The sequence below is a fragment of the Antedon mediterranea genome, chromosome 7 (assembly GCF_964355755.1).
Source record: "Antedon mediterranea chromosome 7, ecAntMedi1.1, whole genome shotgun sequence".
In the NCBI taxonomy this organism is placed as follows: Eukaryota; Metazoa; Echinodermata; class Crinoidea; order Comatulida; family Antedonidae; genus Antedon; species Antedon mediterranea.
In genome coordinates this window covers 11,257,453-11,277,229 of record NC_092676.1, presented here as the reverse complement: position 1 = coordinate 11,277,229, position 19,777 = coordinate 11,257,453, and the positions used below count along the sequence as shown (strand labels likewise).

Genomic DNA, 19,777 nt, shown 5'->3' with positions numbered 1-19,777 from the left:
AGCAAAATACAAATCAAGTGAGTACTGTTTTCGTTGTGGTTCAAAATCGCACAAAGCAAATGATGTCAAATGCAAGGCAAAGAAAGCTAAATGCAATAAATGTCGTAAAATAGGACATTTTGCTAGTGTTTGCAGAAGTGTTGAAATTGAAAATATTGATGAAGTCATGTCTGTTAATGTGATGGTTAACAGAAAATTACGCACTGACGTACTGATAGGTCATTCAGCAAAAGTGAACATGACCATAGATACTGGTTCACCAGTTACAATTCTACCCAAGACAGCATTAATGGTTTTAGAGATATGGGAAGACTGTAATTTCACCCCCTTATTTGCGTATTTCATGTAATTTGTACTACTAATTTGCATAATTTCAAGGTGCATGATGAAGGCGTAATTTTGGGAATTACAAAGTGGTCCTATGCCGACTATAGGAAACCTGTATCCGAGTTATTTGAGTCCAAAACAAAGTCTCTACAGACATTGTAGTTGCATTTATACAGTATGCAAAAATTGATAAATGGGGTCGAGGGTCAATTGTTGTATTTCCAGTCATTTTTTCGTAAAATGTTTCATTAGAGCAAATATAGATATGTACATTCTGAACAAGGTTTTTTTTCTCTCTAGCCATAGTAATTTTCGATATATAGGAACCTGTAATTTCACCCCCTAATTTGAATATTTCATGTAACTTGTACTAATAATTTGCATACTTTGAAGGTGAGTGATACAGGCGTGATTTTGAGATTTACTAAACAGTCCTATGTTGGCTATTAGAAACCTGTATCTGAGTCATTTGAGGGCAAAACAAAGTCTCAACAGACATTTTAGTTTCATTATATAATTATGCAATATTGAGAAATGGGGTCGAGGGTCAAATGTCATACTTCCGGTCAATTTTTTGTAAAATGTTTCATTGGAGCAAATATATGTACATTCTGAATCAATTCTCTAGCATTAGTGGTTTTCAAGATATAGGACAACTGTAATTTTTCCCCCTTATTTGCATATTTTATTTAAATTGTAATACTAATTTGCATACTTTCGAGGTGTGTGACAAAGGTGTGATTTTGGGAATTATAAATTGGTCCTATGCTGGCTATTAGGAACCTATGTCTGGGTCATTTGAGGGCAAAATAAAGTCTCTACAGACACTTTAGTCACATTGTGTATGCAAACATTGAGAAATTGGGTCGAAGGTCAAATGGTGTACTTCCACTCATTTTTTTATAAAATGTTTCATTACAGTAAATATAAATATTTTGAATAAATCTGTGAAAAAAATCAACTCTCTCGGACTAGTACTTTTTGAGATATGGTAACCCTGTAATTTCACCCTAATTTGCATATTTAAGCTAATTTGCATATCATCGGGATGAGTGCCAGAGGTGTGATGCTCAAATTTTAATCTCCTCATTATATGTGACCATTTAAAAAAGAAAAATCTCTGTTTGTAATTTGTTTCACTCTAAATGATAGATTTGCATGTTAGCAAATTTCTTATTGCTTGTGCTGATGTTTTGATGAAGTCCTTTTGTATGCCAAATTGGTCCTGCACTGACATTTATGGCTTCATCTGCAGCCATACTACTACCAGCATTCTTTAATCTGTTTCTACTACTTCCCAAACATTTGTAGCTTTGATTGTTATTATCGGTTCTGTTTTTTTTGTGGTTTTCCTGACACAGGCTGCATTCACGAATCATCGCTTCAATATCAGCGTTAATGTTCGGCCAGTACAGTCCACACTTGTCTATGCCTTTTGGAATGTTTTGCGGAATGCTTTTACTGGCATTACAATAGTTTGTTCTCCAGTGGACGGAAACCCCTTTTCTTAGCACTGGTCAAGAAATTGGCCATATGAATATCTCAGCAACCAGTGGTCAGAAAGTGATAATTATGGTCTCAAATTACTTGAGGTTGTATATAGGTTATATATAGCTAGTGTTTTCAGTCGCCATACAAATCTTTATTATTGCAGTTACACTACCCACACCATCACCCTCCCCCCCTCACTGGCATGAGTCGCGTTGTAAAGCCAGTAGAGGATAGGCCTACGGTGGTACAAAGGATCACATGCCCAAAACGCAGAACAAATTGGGTTGGTAGGAACCAACTTAAGTGTGAATTGGCTCTAAGAAACAATTGAAAACCATTTGGCCTACTAATTAAGTTGAGTTAGATAATTTAATATTTATTGACGATTAAAGCAATTTATGATTTGCTCGAATAGAGGTGGTTTTCACAAATTGTTTTACATTATATAAACATACGTCATAGTGATGTATCGTTACATGTACTGTACTATTTCAATCGACTAGGACGGTGACAGTTTCAACCATTCGCAATTTTTACGGTGTTTAGTGGTATATTAGTGGTTTATTTGTAAAACATAAAAACAATTAATATTTTGTTACTAAATGGATAAAGAATATATTTAAAAATTGTTCCTCTTTGTACCCATCCTCTTCCTCAACCCTAATGTTACATATAAAACACAAATTAAATTTGTTTAAACTTGACTCAAACAATTGGTCTCATTTTGTGACAAGTTTCTCTTTCGGAAGTAATTCCCAGGGTGCTAATTTTAGTTGAGTACATAAATCACTGTGTCTATTTATTCGTTCCTGTAAACGACATGTATTTATTATCCTGCGGTACATACATTTGAAATCGCCAGTTTTTTTAACGCTGAAATTACTACGTATTCGAGAACCATCTAGTTATAGGAATTACAACAAATCCTTTACTGTTACTGTAATTGTACTTTTGCTTATAATAATGCTAGAAAATGTTGACCCTTGAGGATGATCAAACATTGATAGAAACGTCGAACTCAACAGTTCTTATCAGAATGCTAGAAATAACTTACCGTATTTATCCGAATAAACGCCTGGGCATTTAGTGTTCATATGGGTTTTTAGGTGTTTATTCGGTGGAGGAGTTTATTTTTGTTTTGGGTGTAATATGGTAACATGTATAATCAAATAAATACACCCTAGATATTATACAGATTAGAGGTTAAATATAAGATCTGACATCCCCTAGGGAATGATATTTTGTTCGAGGGAAATACTGTATATTCCCTTAAAAAAATTATCATTCACAAGTGGTTGTAAAACATTATATTTTATCGATATAAAAGGCGATATCTGTTATATTACACAGCCAACAACAAGTTGAATATCTACTGCTGGGTCGGGTGTAGCTAGGCCTCCTTTGTAATATAGCCTGCCTAATAGTTATATTGAAAATATTCTTTTTTCCAAACCAATAATTAGTAAAAACTAACCTTGACAGTTTCGCTGTCCTGATCGGACAGCTTCTTCAGAAATAATGACGATCTATCATCAAACAGACTGACCTCTAGAGGGCTTAATGACAGGGTCGTACACGTGACTGAGTTGGTGGGTGCCCTCGACTCTGTTGATGATTTGGTTTCCTCGTCTGCGGATCCAGATGGCTTCTCTGATGTGTCGGTTGTTTGTAACTGGTTTCCTGTTGATGATTTTAGGTTGTGTCCAGTCTATTATGTGATTTAACTTGACGGCATGATCTGCTATAGCTGATTTGCTCAGTTCATTTTTTGATTCTCTATGTGATTGACGAGTGAAGTTCTTTCTCTGTTGGGTTATCTTTTCTGTTTCTTTTCTATGTTCTTTTAACCTTGTGCCAAAACAACGACCCGTTTCTCCAATGTAGGTGTGATCACAATTAGAACATGAGATTTCGTAGACGCAATTAGCCACTTTCAATTTGTCAACTTGGTCTTTTGGGTGGACAAGTAGTTGGCGTAATGAAGTGTGGGGTTTCATAGCTGTGTTGATGCCAAACTCCTTAAAAACTTTACTAACTCGCTCCGAAAGACCTGCTACGTAAGGGACGACGACAAATCCTTTGCTTTCCATGGTGTTTTCTTTCTTCTTGGATGTTACTTTTTTATTTTCTTTCATTTTTTTCTTTACTTGGTTGAATGACCACTTAGGTCACTTAGGAAAGGGCTGATGTTATATTGGCCTCCTCTGTATTACGATCTGCATCCATAGTGACAATGGAATTCATACGGTCAAATAGTGTTCTGATTATTTCCAGTTTTTGATGTACAGGATGGTGGGAATCAAAATGTAGGTACTGGTCCGTATGTGTCGGTTTTCTATATACTAGAAGTTTGACAGATCCATCTGGTTTTCTAATGATGAGAGAATCGAGGAAAGGGATCTTGTTTTCATATTCTTTCTCATAGGTGAACTTTATGGTGCCAGCTGGGTCAGATGAATTGAGATGTTGTGTGAGATTTTCAACTTGGTCTTGTTTAACAATTTCAAGAACGTCATCCACGTAGCGTTTCCATAACCGAGGTTTACATTCTAAGGGTGCTGACGCTATAGCTTTCTGTTCTAGAAATTCTTAATACAGGTTCGCTACAATGGGAGAGACTGGGCTCCCCATGGCTACCCCAAATCTTTGTTGGTAAATAATCCCTCGGAATGTAAAATAGGTGGTAGTTAGGACGAACTTTAATAACTCCATGATGTCATCTATATAGTGTTCTGTTTTTAGGTCATTATCCTCTTGTAGTCGAGATGTTATGACGGTCAGGGAATCTTCTATTGGAATGTTGGTAAACAGAGAAACAACATCATGGGAATTGAAAATTTCATCCTCCTCTATCATGACTTCCGTAAGTTCTTGAGCTAAATGTTTTGAGTTGTTTATGTGATGTTGTGTGCTTCCTACTAAGGGGGAGAATATCAGCAACGGCTTTAGCGGTTTGATATGCTATGGATCCTGTATAGTCCACAATAGGTCTAACTTTTTTACCTTCTTTGTGTATCTTAGGTGTAGCATAAATACGAGGGATGTTTTCTACCGTAGGAAATAGCTTTGCGTTCTTCCTTCGTGATGTTAGGCTTCGGTGTTTTAGCACTACGGAGAATGTTAGCCATGCGTGACCGGAGACTAGCTGTGTTGTTGCCTCTGATTTTGCTGCAGGCGTATTCGGTCGCTACAATGTAGTCGTCCACTGGTATTTTGCTTGGTGACGGTGCAAAATTTAAGCCTTTTGCTAACACGCTCGATTGTGAGTTTGTCAACTTGTACTTGGAGAGATTTACGACCCATTTTTTAAGATATGCACCTCCTAAATTAGGATTACCATCAGAATTATGCAGAACTGTGTTGAATTGTGTAAGCGATTGTGTAAACAACTCAGTCACGTGTATGACCCAGTCATTAAACAGAATAGGCCCTCTAGAGGTCAGTCTGTTTGATGATAGATCGTCATTATTTCTGAAGAAGCTGTCCGATCAGGACAGCGAAACTGTCAAGGTTAGTTTTTACTAATTATTGGTTTGGAAAAAAGAATATTTTCAATATACTTATACCTACAAACCAGATGAACATTTTCAATCATAGCCTGCCTAATAGACGTTGCATTAACTTTACCTTGCAAAGAGTAATTACTAATTAATGATTCCTTGAATAATAAAATATTCACTTAGGCCTAGGTCATAACATTAATTTCCATCAATAAGTCTACATTAATAATAATAATTTTATCAGGTAGGGCGAATAAATAATAATTCGTCTTCTTTGAGGAGCCGAATCACCAAAATTACAGTAAAAATCATCATACTCGAGAATTTGCTGGATTTTATATGTTTAATGACAGGGACACGATAATTACGTTAAAATTACTTATTATTTATTCAAATAAACACCCGCTTTGAATAAAAGCCTCCCTCGAATAAACGCTCCCCCTCCCTTCGATTTAAACGCCCCGCCACATGCATACAGTATACACAACAAGGCCATGGCTGCATGCTCAAATTTGAGTTACTGTTTACCGACCGACCAACCGACCGACTAACATAGTGAGCTGTAGAGTCGCGTTGCACACAACTAATAATTGTATCACAACATATATAAATGACTACCATAATCTACAATTTAACAATGACCCAGTCATTAAACAGAATAGGCCCTCTAGAGGTCAGTCTGTTTGATGATAGATCGTCATTATTTCTGAAGAAGCTGTCCGATCAGGACAGCGAAACTGTCAAGGTTAGTTTTTACTAATTATTGGTTTGGAAAAAAGAATATTTTCAATATACTTATACCTACAAACCAGATGAACATTTTCAATCATAGCCTGCCTAATAGACGTTGCATTAACTTTACCTTGCAAAGAGTAATTACTAATTAATGATTCCTTGAATAATAAAATATTCACTTAGGCCTAGGTCATAACATTAATTTCCATCAATAAGTCTACATTAATAATAATAATTTTATCAGGTAGGGCGAATAAATAATAATTCGTCTTCTTTGAGGAGCCGAATCACCAAAATTACAGTAAAAATCATCATACTCGAGAATTTGCTGGATTTTATATGTTTAATGACAGGGACACGATAATTACGTTAAAATTACTTATTATTTATTCAAATAAACACCCGCTTTGAATAAAAGCCTCCCTCGAATAAACGCTCCCCCTCCCTTCGATTTAAACGCCCCGCCACATGCATACAGTATACACAACAAGGCCATGGCTGCATGCTCAAATTTGAGTTACTGTTTACCGTCCGACCAACCGACCGACTAACATAGTGAGCTGTAGAGTCGCGTTGCACACAACTAATAATTGTATCACAACATATATAAATGACTACCATAATCTACAATTTACCAAGCATTTTTTATCGATTGTTTCTCTATGTTTCTATCAAAATGTTTGATCGTCCTCGGATGTCAACAATACTTTCTAGCATTATTATAAGCAAAAATACAATTTACTCTAGTAGCTAGATCAACTTTCGTATGCACAGAGAATTTGGTTTAGGGTGGTCAAACAATAAATTTTGGCCTGGTTACACATTTTGAAAATGTGGCGAAAGGTCAGGGTGAAAGGTTATTATAAGAAGGCATGCATTCGTATTCAGTCTAATATGCAATTTTAGTCAAAAATGATCAGAAATGTAATTGTATTTTTGCTTATAATATAATATGCTAGAAAGTATTGTTAACTTCTGAGGACGATCAAACATTTTGATAGAAACGTCGAGCCCAACAGAATTCTTTTCAGAATTCTAGAAGTAACTTACTGAATTCATCCTAATAAACGCCCCGGGCATTTATTGTTCAGAAGGGTTGTTAGTGGGCGGCTTTATTTTTTGTTGGTGTAATATGGTAACATGTTTAATCAAATAAATACAGTACTAACTACAGTAGATATAAACAAGAAATATTTCTTACAAAAAACGCTGCTCGCTTATTGACGTAACAGTTTTAAAGATATATTGTCCCTCTGAAAAATATTTTTTGTTTCAAATTTGTTTTTGAATGTGTCATTTTATTGTCACATAATAGTTATTTTACCTGAAAAAAATGTAATTTAAAGCCAAAAAATACTTAAATTGTCTGTCAGACAATGGTTTTTGAGTTATAATTAAACGTTTCTTTTCTCTTTTTATATGTGAATTTTGTTACAGACGTGAATAACTTTGATATGAAACACATACTCAATTTAGTTTATCCTATTACAAACAAAAACTTTCATTGACTGTTTTGATAATAATTCAATGATTATCTGACAGCGAATTACAGTATTATATAATATCATGGGACTAAAAAATACCAGAAATGCTTTGGGATTTGTCATTCAACCGTTAGACTCTTTTCCCAGACGTTTTTTTGGGTCCAGCAGCTGGTACCTATAGATTATAGTCAAGAATCCTTTTTTGCAAAAATGTCAGTGTCTAGTACTATAACTGCTGCTTGCTTTCATCTAATAAAGGAGTCATCTCTTGTGACGTCGCGGGCTAGAGCAGCAGCGTGAAAAAATACAGCACAATTAATATTAAAAAGTGATAACAAAAATGCTTGGTAAATTGTAAATTGATTTTGGTAGTCAGTGAAATGTGTTGTGATACAATTATTAGTCGCGTGCAACATGACTCTACAGCTCACTATGTCGGACGGTTGGTCGGTAAACACTAACTCAACTTGGAGCACGCGACTGCAGCCATATATATGGCCTTGTTGTGTTTATGCATGTGGCGGGACGTTTAAATCGAAGGGAGCGTTTATTGAGGGAGGGTTTTATTCAAAGCGGGTGTTTATTTGAATAAATACTCTAATTTTAATAATGATATATAATTCGTTTCTCACTTATAAAAGGTACTTTACATGATTCATTTTCCTCTTTATGCTTTTGTAACAAAATGTTTCTGTCTTTTAGAAAAAAAGTGACACTGTCACAGGCTCCATTTAACGAATTGACTCCAGGTGCCAGTATAATAATATAAAACAATGACACATTATGAGACACGATTACACAATTGGTCATATGGATCTTCATTCTATCATCTGTTTGTTTGTCACTACAATTTGTCAACAATCAACACTGTCTTTTGCATATGTCAATACATAGTTTCATTACTATTGTACAATATGTCCAGCTTTCGTGAAAACACCTGTGTGTACTGTGTGTTGTAGTATGATTTTATCATGATCTATAACATGATTTTAAAATACATTTCTGATGCTTTTATTGTCAATGCATTTAGAACTTAAAAAGTAAAAAAACCTAAGTTTCTAGTGGTATTGATAATAAATCTCCAGAAATATATGTTGTTTTATTATGTACACTGGGAACAGACGATAATTTGTCGGTGACATTCAAAAATATTATGCAGAAGATTGATGACAATGAATTGGTCTATTATAGTTGTCTCCGATACCTTTTCAATATCATGATTGTACTTGCACCCGGAAGGATGTTTAATCCAGTTATTCTTATTATGATATTAATTGTGTTGTATTTTTTATATCTATGGTGTATTTATTTGATTATACATGTTACCATATTACACCAAAAAAAAATAAATGCCTCCACCGAATAAGCACCCCTCCCCCTAAACACCCCTCTGAACAATAAATGCCCGGGGCGTTTATTCGGATAAATACGGTTATTTCTCGCATTCTGAAAAGAACTGTTGAGTTCGACGTTTCTATCAATGTTTGATCGGCAAAAGTACAATTACAAACAGTAGAGGATTTGTAATTCCTATAATGAAACCATTTAAAGCATCAGTTATTTAACATTTATACTGTCTAAGAATAAGTTGTGTAGAGATATGTTTTTTGTTTGAAACATTAGTAATTAATAGTATTTCTGATCATCTTTTAACCAAATTTTCTGTTAGAATGAATGTAAATATGTATATTTATAACAATTTGATACCAAATTTAACTTTCTATGACCAGTACTTATACATAGATATAAAGATGCCCTGGTATGTGGGTATTAGACTGAATATGAATGCATGTCTTCTCAACATTTTGAGACTAAAATTACCTTGCTGTGACCAGTGGTTGTCGAGTCTTAAGGACCTATTGGTGTTTGGTGTTATCTTTCACCCTGAACTTTTGACCTTTCGCACCTTTTGACATTTTCAAAATGTGTAACCAAGTCAAAAATGATTGTTTGACCATCCTAAACCAATTTCTGAAGTCAAATTCTTTGGACCTCAAAGTGCATACGAAAGTGGATCTAGCTACTAAAGTCAAACTTGTCGTAGTTCTTTTGACGAAATTCCCTGACTTCATTAAGAAGAGACAGGTCGAAATTGTTTGTCTCTGCCATCATCATCGCGATGTTGTGTGGATCGTGTATGATGATGGAAAAAACAGCCAATCAGATTCCCGCTGTGAGTGACGTCGACTGATATTCAGCGTGTGTTGGCTAATAGTTATGATTTGTCCCCGACAAATCGGCAAGGTTGAACCTGGTTGAACTTTGCCGATTTGAATGCTATGAATTGGGGAGCCTTCCCAATTGCATCGGGTACAGCGTTACGACGTAGCGATTGTCATAGCGACAGTGTAGCGATTTAATGGAAACCAGGCTTAAGTTTCTGGAAATTTGCATTCAGCTGCTTTTGGCTTGGCAGAGAGAGCGAGATAAATGGGGGCACCAAACATAATTGAATAGCTCTATGATTCAACAACTTAAAGAATGAAACAAAACATGTTATAAAATCTGCAAACTACATTATTTCTATCCTTAGCACAAAGAAAATTGTTAATTTGAATTATCATTTGTGTGGTTTTAGAGCTTTTTTGCGTCCTGTCCTGCGGTTGCTGCTGCCAACCTTAAGCTTTGAAATGCTTTTGTATACTACCAATACTGTACAATCGTTGGATCAATTTTATAAATAAATTAAATTTTACCAACCATATCCATTTCTAGAAACCAAAGCAACTTTCTAGGGCCATGTTTCAGCAATCATAACAAAATTATCTGTTGATATTTTTTTACCAATCAGATAATTAAAAAAATAAAGTGCGCTTCATCAGACATTACCGAACAACCAAATTATCTGATTTGAATGATTTAATTACGATTATTTTTTGGCTGCAGAAACACGGCCTAAAATTCTTTACATTTTGTACCACTTTATTCAACTTAAAGGGAGACTTGAATTAATAAATTTTTGAATTACGTACTGTAAACATATATAAATTAAAGATTGTAACTTGTTTTTGTACAAAATGAGCTTTCATTAATTAATAAACAGTTATTAGGTAATTAACAAAGAAGACATCTGATTGGACAATGATTTTATGACATCACGAAAAGGCCCTCACAATTCAATACAATCTTAATCGCAAAGACATGCAGTATTCTGGCATATAATCAAGAAATAAAACATTTTCTTAATTGTCTTAAATAAAAGTGTGGTCGCATTACGATAATCAATGTCTCCAACATGATAAGCATATTCAGATTAGGTTTTCACTTCAGGTCCCCTTTAAGCTGAATAATACTATGTTCAAAAACATATATAATCTGAACAATGAATATGAACAATCTATATACCTACAGAGAATTACTGTAGGTAATTGTTGTCAGTGGGTTGTTTTTATTCCATCAGTATTAATAAAGAGACTATTAGCATTTAAAATTTTAATATTTATTCTTATAACCAATTATTCGGTTCACTAATTAAAAAAATGTTGTCTAGTTGTATCAGGAATTTATAAGACAATGTTCTCTTGATGTGATGAGGGATTTTTATGGTGATGGCCACTTAGGAGGGTGTGCTGTTCGGACTAATGTAGCAGGAAACACAATGGCCATTGCACAACTTAATCCAAAAGGCTTGAACACTTTTCAGTTAAATGCTTATAAGGAAGATCTTAAGAACTTCTTTCTGAAATTCAACCCAGGCAGTTTATCATCACTGTATTTACAATGCAGGTTAGTAGAAATGATATCACCATCAACAAAAAGGTATTTCTTGCCAGTAATAAGAAAAAGAAACTCATTACAGTAGGCCTTGCATCACATTATTATCAGAATTTGTTGTGATCAGTGATCTTCCTTAATTCCATTAATTTCAGTTCAAAAACAAAGACATATGATGATGATTCTATTGAGCTGCTATTTGGTGAACAATACATACATGAGAAACTCCATGATCTTACTTTCCGGATCTCACCACTCGCATTCTTCCAGCCAAATACAAAATGTGCTGAGGTTTTATATTCAACGATTCAAGAACTTGCCATTGCAAATAGTGAAAAGGAAATATTGCTACTGGACTTGTATTGTGGGACAGGGACTATTGGTTTATATCTTTCTAAGAGTGTTCAGAAAGTGATTGGAATTGAGATTGTGCCTCAAGCTGTACAAGATGCTATTGTAAATTCAAGCATAAATGGTAATTAGTTTTGTGTTTATTTTATTAATACCAAAGAGGGTGGTTGTTTCTTGTATTGGAACTGATAAATATCCATGGAGCATGCTTTAAATTTCAAAACATTTACATAATTCAAAGATAAAATTATATCAGTAATCAATTGTTGTAAAATATGAAAATGATAGATTGCTAATAAAATAAAATGGAAAATCTTTTTTCTTTACTAAAACATACTCTTAAGTATACATTCAAAAATATAAAGCTCTTTTATAATTGTTATAATATAACTTGTAAGTTATGTGGGACATAAGACCTTAGCGAGGTAACGTCCTTACCCCATTAGATGATAAATGAAGCATCTTATTAATATATCAAAACAATTAAAGTAAAAAGGCCTTGTACTTAAAATGTCTGAATATTGTGTTGAATTGCCTTTTATTTTAGGTCCTAGTTTAACATCATAACATACTGTAGTCTGATGAGAGTTTTAACTTGATTTGTTGCAACCCTGAATTCCTATTACAATACTGTAGCATAATGCTATGTAGCATTTTCCTGCTAACATGTAATTTGCTCACTAGTTTGCATAGTATTAGTGTAGCATTCTCCCACTATCATTCGAATGCTAGTGTAGCATTCACCCACTAGCATTTAAATGCTAGTGTAGTGACATGTTTTGAGACTTTAGAATATCATATCATTCAAGTCATACATGCTCGTTCGGGTTCGTGAGGCCGTTTATTCGGTTTTGTGTCAAAGATCACATTACAATATTATAATCAAGTGTAAATACTTGTCATTCTCCCTTGTTAATTAAAAGTTATCTTCTGAAATAAATTTGCACGAGTTATGTTTTTTTGTTTTAACTATTTCAACAAAAACATTTTCAGAATGTTTTAAACAATCTTTTCATCATTCCATAAAACATCATTCTGTTAATTCTCCTATCTTATACTGTGACTGTTTCTTTCTTCACTACTAATTCTTCTACCCGTTTCCTAGATAACATTCTTCAATTAATCTCATTCTTTCTTTTCTAATTCTATTTGACCTTCGCACTGGTGCTAGGGTCCTTGTGGACTTTTCCGGTACTACCGTAACTTTGTCATTTATTACTTTACTTTCTGAAATAACATCATCAAGCAATTGGTCTAACAAATCCTCCAGATTACCGGTCTCGGTTTCTGAAACATCAGCCATTCTAGATCTGATTTGATTTGTATGCCTTTTCCATGTGTATGATCCCACTTTAACAATATATTTTAATGGACCTTTCTTCTAAACTATGATTCCTGGAGCCCTTTAATTTTGTGACTCCCTTCCTTTCTTAAATCTCTTACATATACTTTATCATTTACAACAAAACTTCTCATTTTCTTATTAGATTTTTCCATCTCTTTATGTAGGTGATCTCTAACTGTTATATTAACATTAGGTCTAAGTAAATCTAATCTTGTTCTCAGCTGTCTCTTTACAAACAATTGAGCAGGTGATTGTTTTGTTACACTGTGTTCAGCGTTTCTGTATGCTAAAAGAAATTTACTTAATCATGTTTGAATCGAACATTTATCATCAATTGCGGCTTTCAAACCTTGTTTCATTGTTTGAACGAATCTCTCAGCCTGACCATAGTAGCCGGATGACCTGGACATGAATAATTATGAATACTTATGCTTTCATAAAATCCTTAAATTCTGAACCCGTAAACTGACTTCCATTATCCGAAACTACGATTTGTGGAAGACCCCATTGACTAAATATTTGTCAAAGTGCTTCAATTATGTTGATGATGAACCATCAAAACCCAGCATAATTCCGCCTTGACCGCAGTCTGGACCCAAGATGGACGCATACATGTACTAACTAAGAATAATAAGAAGATTGTCGTAACAAAATTTTCCGATCTCAACAAACTGCATTCCACCTAACTTACCGTGTGGTATTACATTGAATGTGAAATTGTGAGATTTCTTGTTTTTGCCCTGAAACCAGAATTTTAACTATTGTATAAATTATAGACTGCATTAATTGTTTGGTGTGTGTTTTTTTTTAATTATTGTATTGCTAACCTGCTGGTTTTTAGTCATTTAGTTGAACGCCATTTTGCTTAAAAGCTTTGGTGAATTGATTGTATTTTGTTCTTTTTTCCAATACTACTTTATGAGCACGACTCAATATGAAAATAAATTGAGTCCTACACATTCCATAGATTGCTTTGAAAGTGACGAGGCTGGTTTATGCAAATATTTCACTCCAACACAACTTAATGAGCTACAGACGGAAATTGATAACAATGGTATCTTTACAACGTTACACATGAATGCACGTAGTCTTCCAAAACACTTCCGACGAAATTAGCATTCTGTTAGATACCATAGGTCGTGCGTTTGATGTACTTGGTTTCTCGGAAACCTGGATAAATAAGAACAGGCCAATTGACTTATTAAATATCAATGGATACAATATGTACACCTGTAATAGAGAAGGTAGAGTCGGTGGTGGAGTTTGTCTATATTTAAAAGAACAAATCAACACCTTAACACGTAATGATTTTGTATTTAATGATAACTCCATTGATTCAATTTTTCTAGAAATAATAAACACAAACGGCAAAAATACTATTGTAGGTATGTTGTATCGACCACCAAATTCAAACGTCAACTCATTTAACTCTGATCTGGAAGAAATCTTACATAAACTTAATCGCGAAAACAAAAACTGCTATATCTTAGGAGATTTTAATCAAGACTTATTAAAATATGACATTCAAAAAACAACACAGGAATTCACAAACATTATTTACTCAACATCTTTTAATCCATTAATTAACTTACCCACCAGAATAACATCGTCTTCTGCTACAATTTTAGATAATATTATTACAAATGATGATAACATTTCGCATTGTGGAGACCGATCATCTGCCCATTTTCATGACAACACACCTGTCATTAAATACTAACACACAAGCTCCAATTACAAAACAAAAAATAATTAATGATACAACATTAAATAACTTGCTTATTGCTATTTCTAATGAGGTTTGGGGTGAACTATATTTATGCACAGATACCAATACATCATATAACCTATTTATTAAAAAAACTATCCAATCTCATAGATAATAACATACCTAAAAAAAGTAATAAGCCAAATGGTAATACAAAGAAAAACCCATGGATCACAACAGGAATTTTGATTTCAATAAAAAAGAAAAATAAACTTTATAAAAAATACCTTAAAAACCCAACACAATTATTAAAACAAATATATAAAAAGTATAAAAACAAATTAACTCATTTAATTAGAATTCGGAAAAAACAATATTATTCCAAAAAACTGGATGCGGCTCGACACGATTCAAAGCAAACATGGAAAGTTTTAAATGAAGTTCTAAATAGAAAAAAATCGAGTGTTAGGCCAAACGAGGTAATTAACCATAGTAATAAAACTTTGGTATGTGATCCAAAAGGTATGTCTGACGCTTTTAATGACTTCTTCTCCAACATTGGAAATGAATTAGCAAACAAAATACCAAATGTAAACAATTCTGACTTTAAACAATATATGAAAGAGAGTCAATCCCAATCTATATTTTTCAATCCTACGAATGAAGAAGAGGTTATTGAAATAGTTATTCAAATCAAAAATTCAAATTCAGAAGGTGTTGATAACTTAAGTAATCGCATTCTAAAACATATTATTGCTGCTGTGGCATCTCCTCTTGTACATATCTTTAACCTCTCTCTTGAGACAGGCATGGTCCCTGATAGTATGAAAGTAGCTAGAGTAGTTCCAATTTTTAAATCTGGCAATAAAAGTGACGTCAGTAATTATAGGCCAATCTCTATTCTGCCTACCGCTTCAAAAATTCTTTAAAAAATTGTTCAAATTAGAGTGAATAATTATATCACAAAGTTTAACATCCTTAATAATGCACAATATGGTTTCAGAAAAAACAGTTCTACTTTTATGGCCGTTATAGATCTGGTTGAACGAATAACCGATGCGCTTGATAAGAAAAAAAATACCATCGGTATATTTATTGATTTGTCAAAAGCGTTTGACACCATCAACCATGATATACTTCTAAAAAAATTGGAACACTAAGGCATAAGAGGTACGGCACTTAAATGGTTTAGAAACTATATTAGTGAAAGGAAACAATTTACGTCTATTGATAACACAAGTTCGTGTTTGATGGATATAAATTGCGGTGTACCACAGGGTTCAATTCTGGGGCCTCTACTTTTTATTTTGTACATTAACGATGTATTTAATTGCTCAAACTCGTTATCTTTTGTTTTATTTGCTGACGACACAAACATATCTGCATCTCACAAAAACTTGGATACGCTCATATATCTAGTTAATAGTGAACTAAAAAATGTTTCGGATTGGTTCATGTGCAATAAACTATCAATCAACGTTAAAAAAACTAATTACGTAATTTTCCGCAATCAGCGAAATCCAAGTAAATTAGAGAATGTAAATATTTATGTCAACAATAAAAGAATAGATAGAGTTAAATCGACTAAATTTCTTGGAGTACATATTGATGAATTTCTCACATATAAAAATCACATCAATGTTACAGCTAGGAAAATATCTCGATATGTAGGCATACTATATAAAGTAAAACATTTTTTACCAACCTATGCTCTCTGGACAATATACAAATCACTCATTGAACCAGTATTAAATTATTGCAACATAATATGGTGTAGTACATTTCCAAGTTATCTAGATGATTTATTTAAACTCCAGAAAAGGGCATTACGAGCTATAACATAGTCAAAGTTTAATGATTCAATGACTGAATGTTTCTATAAATTTAAACTTCTTAAAATTGCGGATATCAATAGGTACCAAATTGGGCTTTTCATGTATAATGTTACTACTAATCAGGACGTGCGTTTTTCATCGCTCTTTATTAAAAATGGTTCTTACCATTATTATAATACAAGATCTAAAGACAAAATGAGACTCAGAAAACGTAATCGTACTTCTACTAGTTTTACTGTGTCATGTGTGGGACCTAAATTGTGGAATGACTTGAATTATGAACTACAAAGTACCAAATCAATATTTATATTTAAATCATTGTTTAAAGAACATTTATTATCATTTTACAAATAATTTTAAAATAATACTTGTTGCAGGATTTAGCTTTTTTTATTATTTATGTTTTAGTTTTTAGGCTAGTTAGGGATGTAGGAGGACACAATTAATCAAGCTCTTTTGAGTTTTTATGTGTTTCCTTTTCATCTTTTTTTTTTATGTTCTCATATATTGTTGTATATTTTCATGATTGATGATGAATAAAGAATATTTGAATTTGAATATGTTCGTGATCACTCAAACGGTGAGTTCACTTGATGTTAAAAAATAAGCATCAAGCTTCTTTATGGCGGTTTCATAAGCATTAGGTCTCGCCTCTCCGTCTTCAACAACTATTTCGTCTGTGCCAACACCCTTCCCCACCCCTGTTTGTCATGTCTTGTGCATTTTAGGCTGTATTGCAATAGAGTCTTGGTGTTGTTTTATGAATCAGTAATTTTATCAGTTTTAACATTCTGTGCAATAACTTTGTTTTACAGCCTCGATATTACATAGTATGAAAAGAGTAGAGAAAATCAGTAAAACAGCTTACAGAATAATAGAAAGATAGTAAGAACACTAATATAAATTAAAAATAATTATGCTGGATGTCTCTAGAAAGTCAGGGCGTTTAGTGTATCCAAGGTGGAAAATCAATAGGATGAGGAACTTGTTTCTCCCTACTGCAATGAGGCAATTAAGTGAAACATAGAAACGTTAATTATTTTATGCTATATCCTTACACACACCAATGTATTTTATCTGTATTTTACCAAATGTTAACCTTTTTAACAAATTTTTATATATTTAAGTGAATTTTTAACTTTGAACAAATGAAAATAATTTCTATACTTACTATATTTTACTGTGTTGACCATGAATAGATGAAATCAAATGAAATGAATGATTTTAAAAAGAAAATGAAAAGAATTGATGCTGAATGATAAACATGCAGTGATTTACAATCATTGATAAGTGATAAACTATTTACTACAGTATATCTGTAGATTTATGAATATATCTATACAGTATGCATTTATTATTGAAGGTATTACAAATGCAGAATTCCTGTGTGGATCAGTTGAGAAAGTATTGCCACAGATACTTGCATCTCTACAACCAAACCAACAAGTTGTAGCTGTGGTTGATCCATCCCGCAATGGACTTCGTAAGTAAATTATGAAGATGCTGTAATTTTGGCAATATAAATGGCAGTACAAATTTGGTTGAAATATATTTTAAAGTACCCGGAACATATTTGTGATTGCTATACAGTTTGTGACTGTTTACCAAGAAATCGACCTTGCCTACAGAAAACTATCAACTGGTTGAAATTATTTATAGGTCTTTACCATCATAAACATTCATTATTTGTATAATGTTATCTTTTAATTTAATTTATTTTTTATAGATTCAAATGTTGTGAAATCATTACGTAATTGTGAATCAGTTAGCAAGTTGATCTATGTTTCTTGTAAACCAGACGGCAATTCATTCAAAGATTTTATCAAGTATGTCTTGTATCTCACACATATTTTACAATAATATTTTACATAATGTATATACATTAACAAAATTAATGATGAGCTGCCTGGATGTACTGTACAAAAGCATTGTCTGATGAGCATGATAACAGACTGTCACTCAACATGTAATAAGAAAAATCTTTTCAATACTTTTTAGATAAAATTGTTGGCTTAGAAATCAATCTCTTATAATGGTGTAATTATCTATATATTAATGCTACTAAATTGTTTGCGTAATGTTACGTATCTCCTCCGAAACCACCGAACGTACCGTGCTCAAATGTGGCATACTGATGTTTATTGAGGGGCCGCACACGCTAGGCTATGTCACTTTTCTGAATTTTAAGGATAAACAAAAAAAAGCGAAAAAATAACAGTAATTTGACGTCTAAGCGACCATGTTACGTCACTGTATAAACTATGCAACCTACTTTGTTGTGTATCGCCATAGCTGGATCTCAAATACCATGCCGGGCCACCAAGTCTCTCGAAATTAATTACACCTGTCCTTTGAACAGAAGGATTTTTGTAAATCACTGTGTGGCTCAGTGAGTAAAATGCTGTGGCCATTGCTTAGTACGTTCGAATTTGAATCCGCGATTTAATTGTAAATAATAAGTCTCACCGCTTAAAGCAAAAAATCAAATCTAGACCACAATGTAATTACAAAAATAGCAAAAAAGATGCCAAACCTCATACTAAGAAATTGCAAAATATAAAAAAACCATTGAAATAAAAAAAATGTAAATGAACAATAACAAAATAAAAAATAAAAGAATCCAAATGGGTGTCGTGTTTCCACAAAATATTCCAAAATTTTACAGTTTGTGTCCGATCTAATTTCAACTACCACACACTTTGTGTTGATTTTTTTATATTCCATCTTAATTCTTATAACTAATTACCAATTCATATTTTATCATTAAAAGGTTTTTAACTGATTGACGGACTTAATGTGCATTGTCACTTTCTGATGCGCACCCTAGATTAATATTCACACGTCACATGGCTAGACAACAATTTAATTATAAAAGTAGCAAATAGGTAACAAATCTCCCACACAAAAAAAATTGCAAAATATCAAAGCCATTGAAAAAAAATGTAAATGAATAAAAATGAACACACACAAACAAAATGATTCCAAATCGTTTGATATATCGTTGAACATGAAAACAACTTAACAGTTCGTGTTTCCGCAGTTTCGTGTTTTTCATTCGATGTCCATGTAATGTATTATGTATAGCTATAGTATTCTCAGATACTCCTAAATATTAGTATAGCGCCACCTATGTTGAAATAAAACTGATTTACAAAATGGACGATTGTTTACACTGTGTTTAAGTCATGAGGTCTATAAACAATCAATTGTAATCCACAAACATCTTTAGTATACAACAAATTGGCGACGAAGATTAAAATAAGGTAACGTTATAGAACAATTATAAC

The 19,777-nt window shown here is 33.1% G+C and overlaps 1 protein-coding gene and 1 long non-coding RNA gene across 2 annotated transcripts in view; one reads left to right on the top strand and one right to left on the bottom strand.

The window, feature by feature from the left end:
* Positions 1-4,825, bottom strand: part of LOC140054172 (uncharacterized) — a 49,535-nt gene extending 44,710 nt beyond the window's left edge. Inside the window, exon 1 of the long non-coding RNA XR_011846489.1 lies at positions 3,293-4,825. This is a non-coding gene — a long non-coding RNA (uncharacterized lncRNA). The remainder of the gene's footprint in view (positions 1-3,292) is intronic.
* LOC140054167 (tRNA (uracil-5-)-methyltransferase homolog B-like) overlaps positions 1-19,777 on the top strand; it is a 78,446-nt gene that overhangs the window by 52,844 nt on the left and 5,825 nt on the right. The window contains exons 5-8 of the mRNA XM_072099057.1: positions 11,028-11,263; positions 11,407-11,726; positions 17,854-17,973; positions 18,217-18,316. Coding sequence (XP_071955158.1) covers positions 11,028-11,263; positions 11,407-11,726; positions 17,854-17,973; positions 18,217-18,316 — 776 coding nt within the window. The remainder of the gene's footprint in view (positions 1-11,027; positions 11,264-11,406; positions 11,727-17,853; positions 17,974-18,216; positions 18,317-19,777) is intronic.